Below are 18063 nucleotides of genomic sequence, written 5' to 3'. Positions count from 1 at the left end.
TAATGTTTATTACTCGTTCGATGTTTATTACTATAATAATTTTATTTATTTATTTACAAATGTATTAGTCATAAAATAGTTACGTTCTTTGCCAAAATTATTTAAATTCTTCCAAGTAATTGAAATATCCGGCGAATTGTTTAAAATTTATTGACAAATCAAGAGTGTTGTCGGAAATTGAATTCTGTCGAATTTTTTAAGACGTCCAGAGGTGAAAATATATGTTCTATATTTATTAATCAACATAATTTCTCCTCAAATATTTAACGTCTAAATCATATTTTAAAACTAGATTTGTACATATTTTATTAATAATAAATGTTCCACTCGGAAAAGTATTTTTATTTTACTCTCAATTTAAATTTTAATCAATTTTTTTATCAATAAATATTTAAAAATATTTAATTGCGGTTATTTATTTTAGAGACATTTTTTTAATTCAAATTATTTTATAGGTACAATGTGGGACGCATGATATTCAAATTTTATTTTTCTGAATTTACCATTAGTCCATTACATATAAGATAAAAAGACAGAAATAAACTTTTTTTAAATTATTAACTATTTTTGTAATTAAATATTGACTATTTACTATATTTTCCATTTAAAGCGAATTATTTAATTTAACTATTACTCTAAATCTTTAATTTATTTTTACGATCAAATTTTTTTTTCTAATGTAAAAAAATGTTTTTCTTCGACTCGGAGATAGAATTCTTCTATAAATGCATTATTAATAATTTTATTAATAATTAATCATTATTATTAATAATTATATATTATAATTATAATTATAATAATTATAATTATTATTAATAATCATTATTAATAATTTTTAAAAAAGTTCTTTGAGAAGAGGCATTTCACGTCAGAAATATCACGATTTGCAAAGGGTATGCCGATTTTCGCAAAACTTCGTGGGATTATAGTTCTATATAAGAGACTTCTTTCCCCCAAATATTTTCAAAAAAATTAAAAATTGTTGAAGATACGCCATTTTGAATTTTAATATTAATTTTATAAAAATTTGAATATCTCGGAATATTGTTTATGGATTTTTATGAAATTTACACATTTTTCAGGTAAAAGTATGTACTTTAAAATTCAAATAAAATTAATAAAAAAAATGAATTTTTAAATAAAAAAATTTTAAAAAAATTTTTTAAACCATTTTTTGTTTATTTATTCCTCTCTGAGAAAAATGTTATTAACATATTTGGATTCCTTATGAATTCACCTTTAACTTTATAAAAAAAATTAATGGAGACTCAACTGGTTCCGGAGATATTGAATTTTTTGTAAAAAAAAAGCATCGCCGCGCCATAGCACCATACTGCACAAGTCGCGTAGTACGTTACCGCAGTCGTGCATTGCTGCTGTAACTATGACTATTTTTTACAAAAAATTCAATATCTCCGGAACCTGTTGAGTCTCCATCAATTTTTTTTTTATGAAATTAAAGGTGAATTCATAAGGAATCCAAATATGCTAATAACATTTTTCTCAGAAAGGAGTAAATAAACAAAAAATTGTTTAAAAATTTTTTTTATTAACTTTATTTGCATTTTAAAGTACATACTTTTACCTGCAAAATGTGTAAATTTCATAAAAATCCATAAACAATATTCCGAGATTTTCAAAATTTTATAAAATTAATATTAAAATTCAAAATGGCGTATCTTCAACAATTTTGAATTTTTTTAAAAAAAATTTGAGGGAAAGAAGTCTCTTATATAGAACTATAATTCCACTAAGTTATGCGAAAATCGGCATACCCTTTGCGAATCGTGATAGGGTAAGTGTGGTATTTCTGCGAATTTTTAGTGTAGGTTAACTTTGCAAAGCTCGTCTAAGTTTACGAAAAAATGAAATGCAGTTTTTTCATTTACAAATTAAAGTTTAATTATTATATTTTCCAAACAATTAAACTCAATCAAATTTCGTTACTTATTTGTATTTAAAAAAGTAAATTAAAAACTAATTGTCAACACATGTATTATTGTTGACTCGCGAGTAATATTGTGTGACATTTATGAAGGAAACACCAATTATTGTGCGAGCATTATTGCAGAAAATCAGATGTCGCATAGCGCGCTGGTTGTCAAAAAAGAGGTTATGTTTAGTATGCGTTGCGCAGTAAACGTATTTAAAAATCGCAATAATACTAACATGCGGCAGTAAAAATTCTGCTACTAATATAGTTTTAAGTATTATTAATTAAAAATCAATAATAGATGGGTAAATTAATATATTTTTCAAATAATAAAGTGTACTTCTTTCATTAGTAACACTGAAACATGTATACTATAGTGAATATTGGAAATATCAACGGTTTTTAATATGCATTCATGACTGACATATTTGATAATGTCACAGAATTCTGTCATAATATATTTTAAATTTAAATAAAGAAATTAATAATTGTCGGAATGTACATTTTTATGAGCTATTCTATCAAGTAAGATTCAAAATAAATTTTGTAATTATTTTGAAAAAATTAGGCGTATATTTCAAAATGAAAATAATAATTTTTTAAAAATCGCAATAATTGTGTCACTCGCAGGAATACCCACACTTACCCTATTTCTGACGTGAAATGCCTCAGAAATTTTAAATTCATTATTTTGTTTACAATTCAATTTTACAAAATTTCAATTATTTGAAAATTCTTCAATTAAATATATTATCAAAAAATGAAAACTTCCAAAAATTTAAAAAAAAACTCAAATAAACTTTCTCAAAAAAATTATTTCCTCAGAATTGTTAGTTTAAAATATGAAAAATTCAGATTTTTAAAGATTCTATATGCTTTTAATATTCAATTATAATCTAAAATTTTATTGAATAATTGAATGTTTCTTAAAATTCAATTTCCATAAAAAATTTTGTCAATTTAAATTTTTAAATAATTGAATTCTTTTGACGAATTTTAATAAAATTTTTAAGAATAATTACATTTTTCGAGGAACTTAATTAAAATTGAATGGAAAATAATTGAAATTCTGCAATGAGTTTTAATATTTATGAAAATAATTGAATTCCTAAAAAGAATTTTATTACTTATGAAAATAGTTGATTGATCGTGGAAAAATTTATAAAAAAATTTGTAAATAATTGAATTCCTGTGGAATTTTTATTTAAAAATAATTAAACGTTTGTGTAGAATTTTATTAAATTTTTTTTAAATAATAGAATTCTTTTGGAAAATTTTATTAAAGTAGTAGATATTAAAAATCATTGAATTGAGGAGAATTCTATTTTTGAAAATAATTGGAATTTTGACAAAAAATTTTGAAAATAATTGAATATTGTAGAAAAATTGAATTATTTTTGTAAATAATTGAAATTTTGACAAGAATTTTTAAAAATTTTTGAACATAATAGAATTTTTGCAATCATTTTTAATTTCTCTAAAATTCCTCAAATTATATCGTACAATTTACAAACTTTTCGTCTTTTCTCAATCAAATTACGGACTTTATGGAGATTTTTTTCAATAAAAGTGACAAGAAAATTTACGGACCTAGTTCGAGCCCTGCAAAAATACGTAAAATTGATTCAACTTGAACATATTGGAAAAGCGTAAAAAAATCTTTAAAGTTAAATATAGCACCTTCGTCCCTAAAGCGATAATAATCACAGGGACAGAAAATAAATTCATTGCGAGAGAAAAATTTCAAGGGTTGTGAGAGCAAAGGACGATTTGATAATTGCTCTGCATATATAGAAAGAAGAGGAGAGACGAAAAAAAATAAAAAAGATTGGCAAAACAACAAGGCGGTTTATAAAGTAGTGACAATAGAAAGTGGTTCAGGTATATAGTGGTCTGTCAGGTGTTTAGAGCGATAACTACATTTCCCTACAAACGAACCAAAATGCAAATATCGTCATGGTGCCTCCTGGGCAAAAACCCTTCATCGCCAGAATGAACAGAGTGTGCCATTGTGAAACCGGAAGTCTGGTAAATTTAACGAACTGTGTAAAAGCAACTATCGTACTACTCTAAAAGCCACTATCACTCATGTAATATCACTGAAAATCACTGAACTGCAGAAACTGTGCAGATTTAGAGTGAGGCAGATTACTCTTGGGTTAAATTAAGTTCCACAAGTGGAGAGTGCCAATTAGAGTTTCAAATGAAAGATATATACATTTTAAATTCTCACCACAACAATAAAAAACTTCAATTTTATTCTCTCTCCAAACACCGTCGAGTTTTGAATTTACAAAAATTTACTGACAACTATTTAAACAAAAATAAACAAAATCTTTTTGTTTATCATTTTTTTTATCCAAAAACTTTGAAAAATGCTTTTTCAATAAAAAAATCTGAAATTACAACAAAAATTAATGTAGTTCAAACATAAGAAACTATTTTTTTTCCTTCAATATCATTAACTTCAATGTTAGTTCTTTCGCGCAGGAATCAAAATTTGTTAAATTTCAATTTCAAACCTCCCAAAATTTAATTACTTTCTACTAAAATTACAATTGTAATGTTCTTAAAGTTTCGAACGTTCAAATGAACGGTGATATTTTTGTTACTTCTTTTAATTTGTATTTCATTGAGAAAAGTCATTATTTTGTTTAATAAAAAATTATTTATTAGAACTAAATAAATATTCAATTTATCCTATTTTCCATTTTAGTACAGAAATTTCTGAACCTATTTGAATATGAAAATAAAGATAATTGAATTTCAAAAAAAAATATAAAGAAAATTTTAGGAGTAGTTTTTTAAAAATTTTATAATGTAATTTTTCGAAAACAATTAAATTTTTTTAAAGAATTTTCGGCCCATTTCGGACAATTTGTAAGAAACTAATCAATTTTTTGAAGAATCTGAATTTTATTAAAAATTACGAGAATGATTGTTTTCTTAAAAACTATATTAACAATTCTAAAAAATTAGATTTTTAAAAAATTTTATTTGTAATTATTTTTATAGATATTTGAATTCACAGTCAAATATAATAGAAAATATTGAAAATTAATAATTGAATTTTTATAACCTAATTATAATAAGAAAATTCTTAGAATTGCTTTTTTCAAAAAAAATTTTTAATTAATTTTTTGAAGCTAATTTTCATTTGAAGATTTTTTATTAAAATTTTTAAGAATTCAATCATTTTCAGAATTTGATATTCTTATTCTTCGAAATATGATTTTCAGTAAAATTTTAATTATTGAAAATCTTTATAATTTTCTATTTCGAAAATTTAATTACATTAAAAAAATAATTTTTGAAAGATTAGACTATAGTTACTTTTCTTACTGTAAAAATTTAAATAAGTTGAATTTTATAGCAAAAAAGTTACATTTTATTGAAATATTTGGAAAAAAAATCGAAAGAAGAAGTACAAAAAAAAATAAAATTTTCATTGATTTAAATATAAATAAATATAATTTTTACACGCAATGGCAAAAATTATTGCTATAAACATAAACAGTAATTTAAAAGTAATGTTTAAAACTAATCAAAACATTATTGTTCATTGAATTGCTTAGAAAACAAAAGTAAACACTTTTCAGAAATAAAGTTTACGTTGCAATAAATTTTGACTAATTATTTTCTTCAACCATTTCCAGTTAAAACGCACTTAAAAATTTTCAAATAATTTTTCTCTAATGCTTAAAATTATAAAAATTAAATTTATTTTTTTAATAAAATTTTTTGTAATTTTTTCTTTTAAATTTTCGGCCAAAAAATGCGATTTTCTATATCATTAGATATTGGAAAAAAATTTAATATTCTTCTAATTAATTATATAATAGTTAAAATTGCTATTGTTTACCTAATTATCGTTCATTTTTTCTAATAATTATTATCTTCTATAATTAGTGTCAATAAAACAACAAATGGAAAACCTATTATTTTGCAATTTACTATTATCTAACAGTTCAATTGTTATCTATTACAATTACAATTAATTAAATCTTTCGTCTATTATAATTAATTCGAAAACGTTAATTTAATTTCCTTTAGTAATATTTTCATTCAGATTATTTTCATAATTTAATTCAAACAAAATATTTTTTAAAAAAATGAAAATTTTATATTATTAATTATCCAAAAGAATTTTAAATGTTATTTTCCGAAAAACTTAAAATTTACCTAGCGGAAATTCACAAAACTTTTACAATCAACAATTGAAGGGTTAAAAATTATTTCTCACACGGAAAGCAAAAAAGAATTATATTTTATCTCAAAAATTATTTCTTTTTAAAATGTATCAGAAATACTTTTATCTTTCTGCTTAAATATCAGAAATTTTTTTTTTAAATTTGTAAATATTTTTGCTTTGAAAAATAATTATTCTTCTTAATTATTATTCAACACAAATGTTGTGAACTTTGTGAGACAATTCTCGAAGTCAGAATGTAAAAAAATTTGAATGAGATGAAAAATTTGATACTTTTATAGTAAAAAAAAAAACCTGCCCGCCCTTCGGGCGGACACATTCTCATCCGCGCTTCGCGCGGGAGGCTCGCAAGTTTCAGCGCGCCTCGGGGCGCGCGAATTTTGGTCGTCGCGCTTCGCGCTCCGAGGATTGTTGCGCGCAAATAGCTCGCAGTCATCCACGACCGTTGTGCATTATTTGTGTTCTTTTCCTTTTTTCTATTATATGTTTCAAGGAATTATTTTTTCTTAAAGTTACTACGACTTTATAAGGATTACATTCTCATCACATATTTTTGCTTGCTGATAATTGCGAGATTAAGTGAACTTAAATGCAAATTTTTGTTCTTGCTGATCGAAAATGAGAAATTATTTTAACTACTAAATATTTTCGCAGAAATATGGGTTGTTGAAGAAGCTACAATATTTTAAAAATACAAGTCGGGTAACAGTGACAAGCCTTAAGCCGCTCACTGCTACTTGACTAGTATTATTCCTTTCAACCACGCGTTCGTCCCCTTATTGCAGCCAGCCCTTCATTTGTCAATAACCATTATTTGTATAAACTGCTGCTCAAATTGATTAAATCATAAAATATCTTTATGTTTTTATGAACATCTTAATTATTTGCAAAATTTAAAAATAACCCTAGTTTTTAGGCGCTTTAGATAAGAAAAATAATAAAATAATAATAACTACATAGTATTCTAAACAACAGATATTTATAAAAGTTTTAAGATTTTAAAAAACAATAAATTTTTTTAACACAGTAGAACTGGTCGGGCCCAAAAACTTAAAAAAAAAAAAAAAAGTTTTTTAAAAAAAATGTTATAAAGAAAAGTTGTTTGTATTTTCCTAATCTAAAATAATATAAAGTTAAAAATTCTGAAATTTGAAAAAATTGAGTTTTCAAAATTTTGAAACTACCGCAGTTTTTGTAGTTTTCAACGAAAATGGCTGGTTAACGAACTTAACCTTTATTTTTTCACCAACCTTTAAGTGTGTTAAATTTAAAAACGATCAGATAAGATTTTTAAAAGTTATTGTGTCAACAACATTTTGGTCTACAGACGGACATACATACATACAGACAGACAGACAGACAGACAGACAGACAGACAGACAGACAGACAGACAGACAGACAGACAGACAGACAGACAGACATACAGACACACAGACAGACGGACTCGCCGGACCATGTTTTTCGGGTTCAGGGGACCTCAAAACGTAAAGATTTCATAAAATTATCAAAAGTCAATTTTCGACCAAAACTAATACTTTCTCATGTGATGAGAATGTAAAAAAACGAGCAAATTTGGTACATTGAAATATATATAGAACATGATTATTTGAATACAAAAAAATTTGCAAGAAAAAAACAAACTGTTTCTCTTTTAATTGATTGTTGAAACAATAGACTGCATAAAAACACAATAGAAATAAGCGCATGCATCTATTCATTTAAGTAAGATTTCAACACTTCATTTAATATTTGAAAAACTTTGACGTAAGTGACCATGACCATGTCTCTTATATATATATATATATATATATATATATATAAGAATTCAACAATTGAAAATAATACTCGTCGATTCTCACACGATTTATGCAAATTGAATGACAGAATCCAAGAGATAAGTGTTTTTTTAAAAACGATCATCATTGTATCATATTTATTTAAGTGAAAGCGTTTCGTTTCATTACAATTTACCATTATTTGCAATATTTTCATCATTTTGTATTCATAAAACGAAAATTTATACACTTTGAAAAACATATTAGTTTTTCTCTTGAAAACAAAAAATAAAAAAATCAAGACTCGAAGGTAACAGGTTAGTAAAATTTTTGTGCATAATAATGCGATATTTTTTTAAAGATGACTCAAGACTGACTGAATAATTATTAGACAAAAACAAACCTTTTCCAAATTTTTTTTGCAAAATAAAGTAGAAAAAAATAATGGAAAATAAATTTATAAAATTTGAATTGACAAGTTCATCTTAACAAAATTAAAACTACTGAAATTTGAATTTAAAAAAGTGCTCTAAAAAATTAGACTAAAATAGAAAATAAAAAATTGTTTGTTTCTTTTCGAAATGAAGAAAAAGGAATGATTTCATTTCGCAAGACGGAAGAACCACGTCACATAGAAGTCGTAAATTCCAAAGCAGTAAAAATTATATACATAAAAAAGTAATTTGTGATTTGACTTAATAAATAAAATGCATATATTAGAAACTAAATAAATCCAACAAACTTGTTCTGAATAAGAAATAATAGTGAAAATAACGAATAGTAAAAGCAAAGTAGTTTATCGGTGATTTACGAGTGATTTGAATGATTAGGTCAGAAGATTTAATCACTCCCAAGATTAAAGCCATATGTAACGCTCTATGTTTATTCCTTCACAAGAAGTATCAACTACTCAAGCAGTTAAAAAGCGAGTAATTAAATTCTACTTGGAAAAAACGAGGATAATGTCTATTGTTGTCTTTTTAAAACTGTCAACAATATAAACAATCTAACCTCTTGAATTTGTATATATTTTTTAAAATAATTATTCAAGAAGAGAAGAAAAATGACAATAAAACAATTTTTAGAAGAATCGGATGAAATATTAAAAGTTAAAGACAATGAATTATTAAGAAGAATGGAGAAAATATTGCAGGGAGTTAGGAAGCATTTGACAGCAGCAGCAGCAGCCGCAAAAGAGAGACGCTCGTTTTGTGACAGCGCGAGAGTGAGGAGATTTCTCTCCGACAAAATTTAATAATAAATAAATATTATATAAAACCAATCGATTAATTAATTTATCAGATAAACAACATATCGAGCAGATGACAACAATCGTGACCTTAAAAATCATTTCCTGCGATGTTGCATGAGCTCACGAACAAGACATTTGACTTTCTGAACACAGGGGAGTATTGAGATCAATGCATTTAGAGAAGTAACGCCTACCTTTCATTTAGTCTATTGTTTTCGGACTTTATCAATCTCGTTAGATTTTCTTGATCAAATTTATCGAATTGATCAAAAAATGATCCCACCACAGGCACTTTACAATAATCACACGCGAATTTCACTGCAATTGTCATAACAAAAGAACTCACATGAACATGGCTGAGTGACGGGTAATTATTGGGCCTCACACACTTTCACGACACATCGCGACGAAACACGGTTAAAAAATTGTTTCAAATAATAACAAAACGAACGATAATATTCTTTCACAATAATACACGCTTTTCACGCCGAAGCGAAGCACTCGGATTTCGTTAGAAAATGCACATTGACTTGAAATAAAAATACACACCACTAACAAGTGTCAGCCATCTTGTACGGCTCTGGACACATAGCAAAATAGAATAGAATATAATTAACGTTGGCCCATACTGGCGTTGCGCCTGTATATTTGGCCATGACCTGGTGTGTGAATGAGGTTTAACAGTAAGAGAGATGAAATAGAAAGAGGCGGTAAATTTGAAAGTAGTAGTGAAATTGAAAGTAGTAGTTGATAAAGTAGAAGAGATTTTCTTTTAATATTAGATATAAAGAAATGAGGAGGGAAACCAGAGGGAAGTTTGCCGAAACACATAGCAAAAGTGATCCGAAAATCGCTGCGCATGCGTCGATTAACGACTGCTCATTGGTGAAAAACGCGCGCGTTTATTTAAACCGTCTAATATCAAATTTGACAAAATTTTCAAAATATTTTCTACATTTCCGTAAATAGGCAAAAATCAAATCGTAAATTTATAGTAAATTGTATTTTTAAACGGAATTATGTTAATTAACAACTGTCATTTAAGGGTAAGTTGTTTTAATTTTGGTCCTTTCTTTTTAATTGCGCATGCGATAAATGCTACATGTTAATTGGGCATTATTGCCGCTTTTATTTGAAAATTGTTTTTATTAAAATTTATAATATTCAAATTGTTATCATCAAAAGGTGTTATTAAAAACTTTTCAATAATTATACGATTGCCAGAAAGTAAGACAACAATTTCGAAAATATTTGTAGAGCCACCTATAAATTTAACTAATTAAAAATTGAAAAGTTTTAATGATAAAACAGAGTTCAAAATTTGATAAAAGAGAATTCTGTTATTATAGATTTTATTGTTACATATTTATTAAATTTTTAATTTTTATCATAAATTAAAAATTAATTTATTTACAAAGATATTAATAAATAATTGAACTATGTATCAAAAAAAAAAAAAAATTCAAATAAAAATAATATTTAAATTCTAATTAACGATTTTGCAGAATTAAATTAAACTCAAATGTTTATAAATTAAAATTAAAATGTATGTACTTTTTAAAAGTTGGAAAATTATTATGAATATTAGACACTTAAAAATAAAAGTAGATCCTTTCTTTTTAATTGCGCATGCGATAAATGCTACATGTTAATTGGGCATTATTGCCGCTTTTATTTGAAAATTGTTTTTATTAAAATTTATAATATTCAAATTGTTATCATCAAAAGGTGTTATTAAAAACTTTTCAATAATTATACGATTGCCAGAAAGTAAGACAACAATTTCGAAAATATTTGTAGAGCCACCTATAAATTTAACTAATTAAAAATTGAAAAGTTTTAATGATAAAACAGAGTTCAAAATTTGATAAAAGAGAATTCTGTTATTATAGATTTTATTGTTACATATTTATTAAATTTTTAATTTTTATCATAAATTAAAAATTAATTTATTTACAAAGATATTAATAAATAATTGAACTATGTATCAAAAAAAAAAAAAAAATTCAAATAAAAATAATATTTAAATTCTAATTAACGATTTTGCAGAATTAAATTAAACTCAAATGTTTATAAATTAAAATTAAAATGTATGTACTTTTTAAAAGTTGGAAAATTATTATGAATATTAGACACTTAAAAATAAAAGTAGATCAGTAGTTTTTAAACATGATTCCTGAAATTCAAAATTAAGAGATTACATATTTACTCTTTAAGTTTAAAAATGAATTTTCGTATATTTAAAATGCATTTATTTTGTAATTAAAATTGCTTTAATTAATTTCCAATGAACTAACAATTTTATCAAAATGTATTACAAAGATATTTACAATTATTATTATTAGAAAATTACTTATTCTAAGTATGTTTTAATTAAAATATTTAACTTAAACAATTCCCCATACTTCTTCAAAGCCTGAACATAATTTAGCACATGTCAAAGCAGCTGAGAGAGGATAATTACTTATGGAAAATGTGTCTTCCATGTAGTCCGTTTTTACCTGCAATTTAATTTTAATTAATTTCAAATCCATTTGTTTAGAATTCAATTTTACGAAATTTCGATTATTCGGAAATTCTTCAATTAAATGTACATTAGAAAATAAAAACTTCAAATTAATTAAAAAAAAATACAATTACACTTTTTCAAAAAAATTAATTTCAAAGAATTGTTAGTTAAAAGTATGAAAAATTTAGATTTTTAAAGATTTTAATTTAATTTAATTTTTAACAGATTTTGTAAATAAATAAATAAATAAATTTTAAACCTCTTCAAAAATCAATTATTTCTAAAAATTCATTCTATAAATTATAAATTTTATCAAGAAATTTTTAAATAATTGAATTCTTTGATAAATTTCAATAACATTTTTAAGAATAATTACATTTTTCGAGGAATTCGATTAAAATTGTGTTAAAAATAATTAAATTCTGCTATGAGTTTTATTATTTATAAAAATAATTGAATTCCTACTGTACTCTTTATTTCTTTTTCCTTGAAGAAAAATCAATTTTTGTTAAAAAATTCTACGAGAATTCAATTATATAAATACAAAAAAATAAAATATTGGTAATTGAATGTTTCTTAAAATTGAATTCTCATAAAGAATTCTTTTGGCGAATTTTAATAAAATTTTCAAGAATAATTACATTTTTTGAGGAATTTGATTAAAATTGTATTAAAATTAAAAATAATTAAAATTCTGCGATGAGTTTTATTATTTATGAAAATAATTAATTTCCTAAAAAAGAATTTTATTATTTATGAATATAATTGAATTCCAAAAATAAATTTTATTACTTATGAAAATAATGAAATTCTTGTGAAGAAATTTATAAAAAATTTGTAAATAATTAAATTCTTGTGAAATTTTTATTATTTATGAAAATAATTAAATATTTGCGTAGGTACAGTTTTATCAACATTTTTTTTAAATAATTGAATTCTGTCGGAGAATTTTATTAAAATAGTAGATATTGAAAATCACTAAATTGAGGAAATTTTTTTAAAATAATTGAATTTCAGAGAAGATTTATATTATTATTAAAGATAATTGGAATTTTGACGATCATTTGGAACTTCTCCAAAATTCAATTTTGTTTTAGTGCTTTTAACTAAAATTCTTCTATAGATCAAATATTTCTAATAAATAATTAAATGTATTTTAAAAAATTTAACTAATTTCAGAAGAATTTGAATTATTAAAATTTTCTGAACATCTAAGTTGTTTAAAATTTCTAATTAAATTCATTCAAAATTAAAATTTTATAAAATTTCAAATTAAATCCTTTTGAAGTTTATCTATTTTTGAAAGTTGTAAACGCAACTTTTTAAAAATTGAATTAATTTGTTTTTGTTTGTTTTTTGTTATCTTTAGATATATTGTATATTATTATTATGTCATAATTATTTTTATTATATAATTAATTCAAAATTGTAATGACAAATAGAAATCATCAGAATTTTTTTTCAATTCTTTTCATTAAAAGATTAAAATTTTGTTAAATATTATGTTTTGTCAAATTGAAATTATGCAGATTTTTGTTCCTTATTTCTAAACAAAATTAGAAAATTGTTAAACCACTGTTATTATGAAATGGGAAATTAATTTATTTTGCATTATTTTTGTTTATGAATCACAATTTTTTTAACAAAATTATTATTTTGTTTTAGAAAAAGAAGAAAAATATTTGCACAATTCCTATTTTTAATCTTATTTTTGGAACAGGATTTTCCACAGGAATTAAGACATTCAAAAATTTCAAATTCAAACCTATTTTAAATTAAATAACTTATAAAAGTATTGTTATAAAACATGAAGATATCGATTGTTCCGAGTCAAAGACTCTTCAGGTTTTCTAATAATTAAAGATGACCAAGAGATAAAATCATTATTATATATTATAAGAATATTGTTACTGTAACTTCATCAAAATTATTTTCATCATTTTAATTAAATTATTATTTTCTAGAATTTAAAATTATTTTTTATGAAAATAATAATTGAATTCCTTAAAAAATTTTTATTATTTATGAAAATAATTAAATGTTTGCATACAATTTTATTAAAATTTTTTTTAAATAATTGAATTCTTTTTAGGAAATTTTATTAAAATAATAAATTAGACAAATTTTTGCAAATAATTGAAATTAGGACAAGAATTTTTTTGACATTTCTGAAAATAATTGAAGATTGGAGAAGAAATTTGTTAATTTATAAAGATAATTGGGATTTTTACGAGAATTTTTTTCAAATTTTGAACATAGTTGAATTTTATAAGAAAAATTTTATTTTTTTTTCAAAATAACTGAATTTCTGCAATTATTTGTAATTTCTCCAAAATTGAATTTTTTTTAGTGTTTTCAACAAATAAAAATAAAAATAATTTATAAGTAACAGGTAATTTTATGATAGTTCTTGAAGAATTAAGTTATTTAAAAAGAAATAATTATTGTCAGAAATGGAAAAAATTGAAGGTTCTGTATTAGAATTCGTGGTAATTTCATAGTTTATGAGGCAAACAAATAAGGTTCTTTTAATAAAAATCCCTGACTGACAACAAAGTATCTTTTTCGATGTTTTATATTTATTTAGTAGAGTAAAAGATGATTTTGAAAGAAAAATCAACTCACCTGTCCATGTGCCATTGCTCCAACAATAATAGCAATGGGTTCATCGGAAGGAACCAAATCTCGTGGATTCTTAACTTCTTTTGCACTGAATGACATGGCAATTTTTTTACAACCAACAGGAAGGTGATTCGTTACTGGATTTTTGATAACTTTTAATAATTTCATTGGACTATCCGAAGAACGGACGCAAAATTTGTGTAGCAGTTGAACTAAAATAGAGAAATAATTTTATGAAATTCAATGAAAAATTAAATATATTTGTCTCCTTTAAAATTATTTTTAAAAAAAAAAGTAAAAAGTAACGGAGTGTCTATTCGGCCAGTTAACTGTCAAAATAAGGTGGTTTAAATATTCTGCCAGTGAACTGGCAGAATAAGTTAGTTTTCTTATTTGGCCAGTGTATCTAAAAAAATATACAATTAATATCTAAATCAGGCCAAATAAAAAAGGGACTCTATTTGGCCAGTCAAAATAAACAGTTTTTAATATTTCAATATACGGGCAAGCTGACATTTTGATAAATTAAAAAAACAACCAAATATATGAGGTAGAGACAATTTAACAAAAAGGGTGCAAAAGGTGAAAAAGTAAAATCAGGGAAATGACAGAAAACAAATTTTTTTGGTAGGTATAAACTAAGAAAATTGAGCCAATTTTCGATTTATTTTCAAAAATTGCAACAAAATACCTCATCTTTTAGTATAAAATGAAAATTATTTTCATTTTATAGTGCGAAAAAAAACTATAACAAATTTTTCAAAAATTATTCTTGAATCATTTTTTAAAACAATTGAAAACAATTATTTCTTTCAAGTATTTTGTTACAATTTTTGAAAATCAACTTTTGAAGAATTTTCATTGTAAATTTTGAAAATAATTGAATTATCATAAATTTCATGAAAATTCTTTAAATGTTTTAAAAATGAAAATTAATGAAAAATAGCTTCTAATTTTTTAAAATTCAATATTTTCAATTAAGTACATATTTCTAAAAATTCAGATATATACAAAAAGTAATAACATTTTAGAATTATTTTTAACATTTTGGAGAAAAAAAACGTGTTCAAAATTTTTAATTAAAATTCTATAAGAAATTAATTAGTTTTTTTTTTAAATTATACAAAAATTCTTTTAAGAAATTCAATTATTTTCGAAAAATTACATTAAAATATTATTAATAACTAATTCTTCGAATTGTTTTATCATAATTTTTTAAGATTAAATTATTTTCGAACAAAATAAATAAAAATTGATAAAAATTTACTGTTTTAGATATTGTTTAAATTTCTGAGAAATAATGGTCATATTTATAAATAAAATTCTTCAAAATTTCGATTATTTTTATTTAGATACTTTTTTCAAAACTTCAATTATTTTTAGAAGATTTTCAATTGTGTATATAATTAAAAAACTATTATCTTTCAAAAATTATTTTAAAATATTTTTAAAAAATTAATTGTAAGAATTAAAAGAATTAAAAATTTGTTATAATTTTTAGAAAATATTATACCTTAATAACTTTAGAAAAAAACCTGGACAATTACAATTATTATAAAAAATTTACTTTTTGTATTTGAATAATTAAATTCTAATAGAAGTTTCGAAAAATTATTTAAAATAATTGATGTAGAGATGAAGTTTGGTAGTAAATTATAGAAAATAATTGAATTTAGAAAGGATTATAATTGTTATTTTTGGAAATTATTAAAATTCATAAATTTTACTCATTTTCCGTAAACTTTCATATTTTCCTGTAAAAAAAAATTTGTCAGGGAATATAATTTTAATGTCAGTAAATTGTCAGGAAAATTGATAATCTGAAACTTGTGACCACCCTGACAATATATTAGGTATTTTTTGGCCTATTGAAAAGCTATAATTTAAATAACTTTACCGATTTAGGAAGAAATTATAAGAAAACTTCGTGAGACACAAATTTTAGGAAATGTGTGCAGAATAAAAACAAATTGCTTTTTTTCCTTCAAATGTGCATCAAGAACTTCTTCTATACTAACAACAAAAACAACAAAAAGCATAAGGTGCTCCTACTTTATACAAAAATTTTAAACGAAATGTCTATCTTGGGGCTCTTTTCCCTATATATTTATTATTTTTATAATATTAATTATAATATAAATTTTAACAAAAATTTCTTAATAAGTTTAGTTCATGTCACACTTAAAGCAGAATCAATTTACCCGTTTTGGAATTTTTTTAAAAATTTGTACAAGATTGGTTAAAATTTTAAATAAACAAACAACCATCCAACATATATTTATACCTGATAGGCGCTTTATTAATACAATGGCCAAATAGTAAAACCATCTTATTTTGCCAGTACACTGGCAGAATTATTTCGTCATCGTATTCTGCCAGCTTTTCTCTTTTTTTAGTCACTGGCCAAATAATTAAACCTCCTTATTCTGACAGTGCACTGGCAGAATTATTTAATCATCTTATTCTGCCAGCTATTCCTTTATTTCTAGTCACTGGCCAAATAATTAAACCACCTTATTCTGCCAGTTAACTGGCCGTATAGACATGGTCAAAAAGTAAAAGTTTTCTTGACATTTAATAACTCACCCATAAGACCAGCAAATCGATTAAAAGTTCTAGGAATTCTTGTCTGTGGATTTACTTCAATAAGTACATTTTTCTCCGTTTTAATATAGACTTGTAATAAACCGGCTCTATTGAGAGGACTATCCATTAACATTAATAGACATTGATGTGTTATGTCAGGTCTACTATTACCGGGTGGACGGTTATCTTTTTTTAAAATACTCGCATGATCGTCACAATTCAAAAGTTGAAAATTGTTGCCTACCTGTTGAAAAGTTCAAATATAGTACAATGTGTATAAATAAATAAATATAAAGATTCAAATGTAATTTCTAACTTACTTTGACTGATTCCAATTGGGCATTTTCTAAAATTACAATAAGACGTTTCTCCTGATTCTTTATGTGACGAACTTGAAGGTGTTTTGGAAGAGGATCAAATTCAAATTCATCGTCTTTCTCATTATTTTTCCTTTTTTTACCCATAATGATTAATTGATTTTATTTATACCGATTATATCCGCCAACAGACAAAAACACCACGTGATGTATAACTTAGGTTAGGATTTAGATGAGTAAGCAGAGATGGGAAGCTACGCGTTATTTTCTACACTGGCAGGGTTGGGAACATCCTCTTCGCTTCTACAAAATTTTTACGAGACGCATGCATATCCCCTAAGGGTGGAGTCCCATGGCACCGTTTTGCGTTGCGTTTTATAACTAGGCCATGAGTGCAAATATAGCAAACATAAATCACCATCTCTCTCACACTCATGGTCTAGTTACAAAACGCAACGCAAAACGCTACCATGGGACTCCAGCCTAATCGCCAAGTTGCAGGGATGGGTGCGTATAATACATGATGTATAATACGTGGTTTTATACGAGACGCATGCATATCCCCTAATCGCCAAGTCGTCGAATGATCAAATAGTCGAATGCCAAGTAATCGAATGGACAAAACGTCGAATGCTAAAAACATCGAATGGACAAAATGTCGAATGCTAAAAACATCGAATCGGCATTTAGTCGAATGTTCAAAACGTCGAATGATTAAAACGTCGAATGCTAAAAACGTCGAATCGTCAATACGACGAATGTTCAAAACGTCGAATTATCAATTCGTCGAATGTTAAAAACATCGAATTGTCAATACGTCGAATGTTCAAAACGTTGAATGATAAAAACGTCGAATGC

General features: G+C 24.3%; 2 protein-coding genes across 4 annotated transcripts in view; both read right to left on the bottom strand.

Moving 5' to 3' along the window:
• Positions 1–9751, bottom strand: part of LOC122504633 (rho guanine nucleotide exchange factor 12) — a 183839-nt gene extending 174088 nt beyond the window's left edge. For all 3 annotated transcript variants that reach the window (XM_043615817.1, XM_043615820.1, XM_043615819.1), the window contains exon 1: positions 9366–9751. The gene's annotated coding sequence lies outside the window, so the exon portion shown is untranslated. The remainder of the gene's footprint in view (positions 1–9365) is intronic.
• Positions 9752–11464: 1713 nt separating this feature from the next.
• Positions 11465–17454, bottom strand: LOC122504610 (ribosomal RNA small subunit methyltransferase NEP1). Its single transcript, XM_043615791.1, has 4 exons — positions 17209–17454; positions 16889–17132; positions 14306–14514; positions 11465–11672 (listed from the first exon to the last, which is right to left on the bottom strand). Exons 1-4 carry the CDS (start codon positions 17350–17352, stop codon positions 11559–11561), a joined length of 711 nt encoding a protein of 236 aa, XP_043471726.1. The 5' UTR covers positions 17353–17454; the 3' UTR covers positions 11465–11558.
• Positions 17455–18063: the final 609 nt, after the last annotated feature.

This window comes from Leptopilina heterotoma, unplaced genomic scaffold (assembly GCF_015476425.1).
Source record: "Leptopilina heterotoma isolate Lh14 unplaced genomic scaffold, ASM1547642v1 Lhet_307, whole genome shotgun sequence".
Lineage (NCBI taxonomy): Eukaryota > Metazoa > Arthropoda > Insecta > Hymenoptera > Figitidae > Leptopilina > Leptopilina heterotoma.
Note: the sequence above shows the minus strand (reverse complement) of the source record. Positions and strands in the feature narration are given on the sequence as shown.

Excerpts from the sequence above, each read along its gene's own strand:
- LOC122504610 (XM_043615791.1), bottom strand. The coding sequence starts at position 17,352 with ATGGGTAAAAAAAGGAAAAATAATGAGAAAGACGATGAATTTGAATTT. Across the intron at positions 14,515-16,888 it reads TCGATTTGCTGGTCTTATGG|TTCAACTGCTACACAAATTT; the intron begins GTGAGTTATTAA and ends TCTCTATTTTAG. Across the intron at positions 11,673-14,305 it reads GAGCAATGGCACATGGACAG|GTAAAAACGGACTACATGGA; the intron begins GTGAGTTGATTT and ends ATTAAATTGCAG.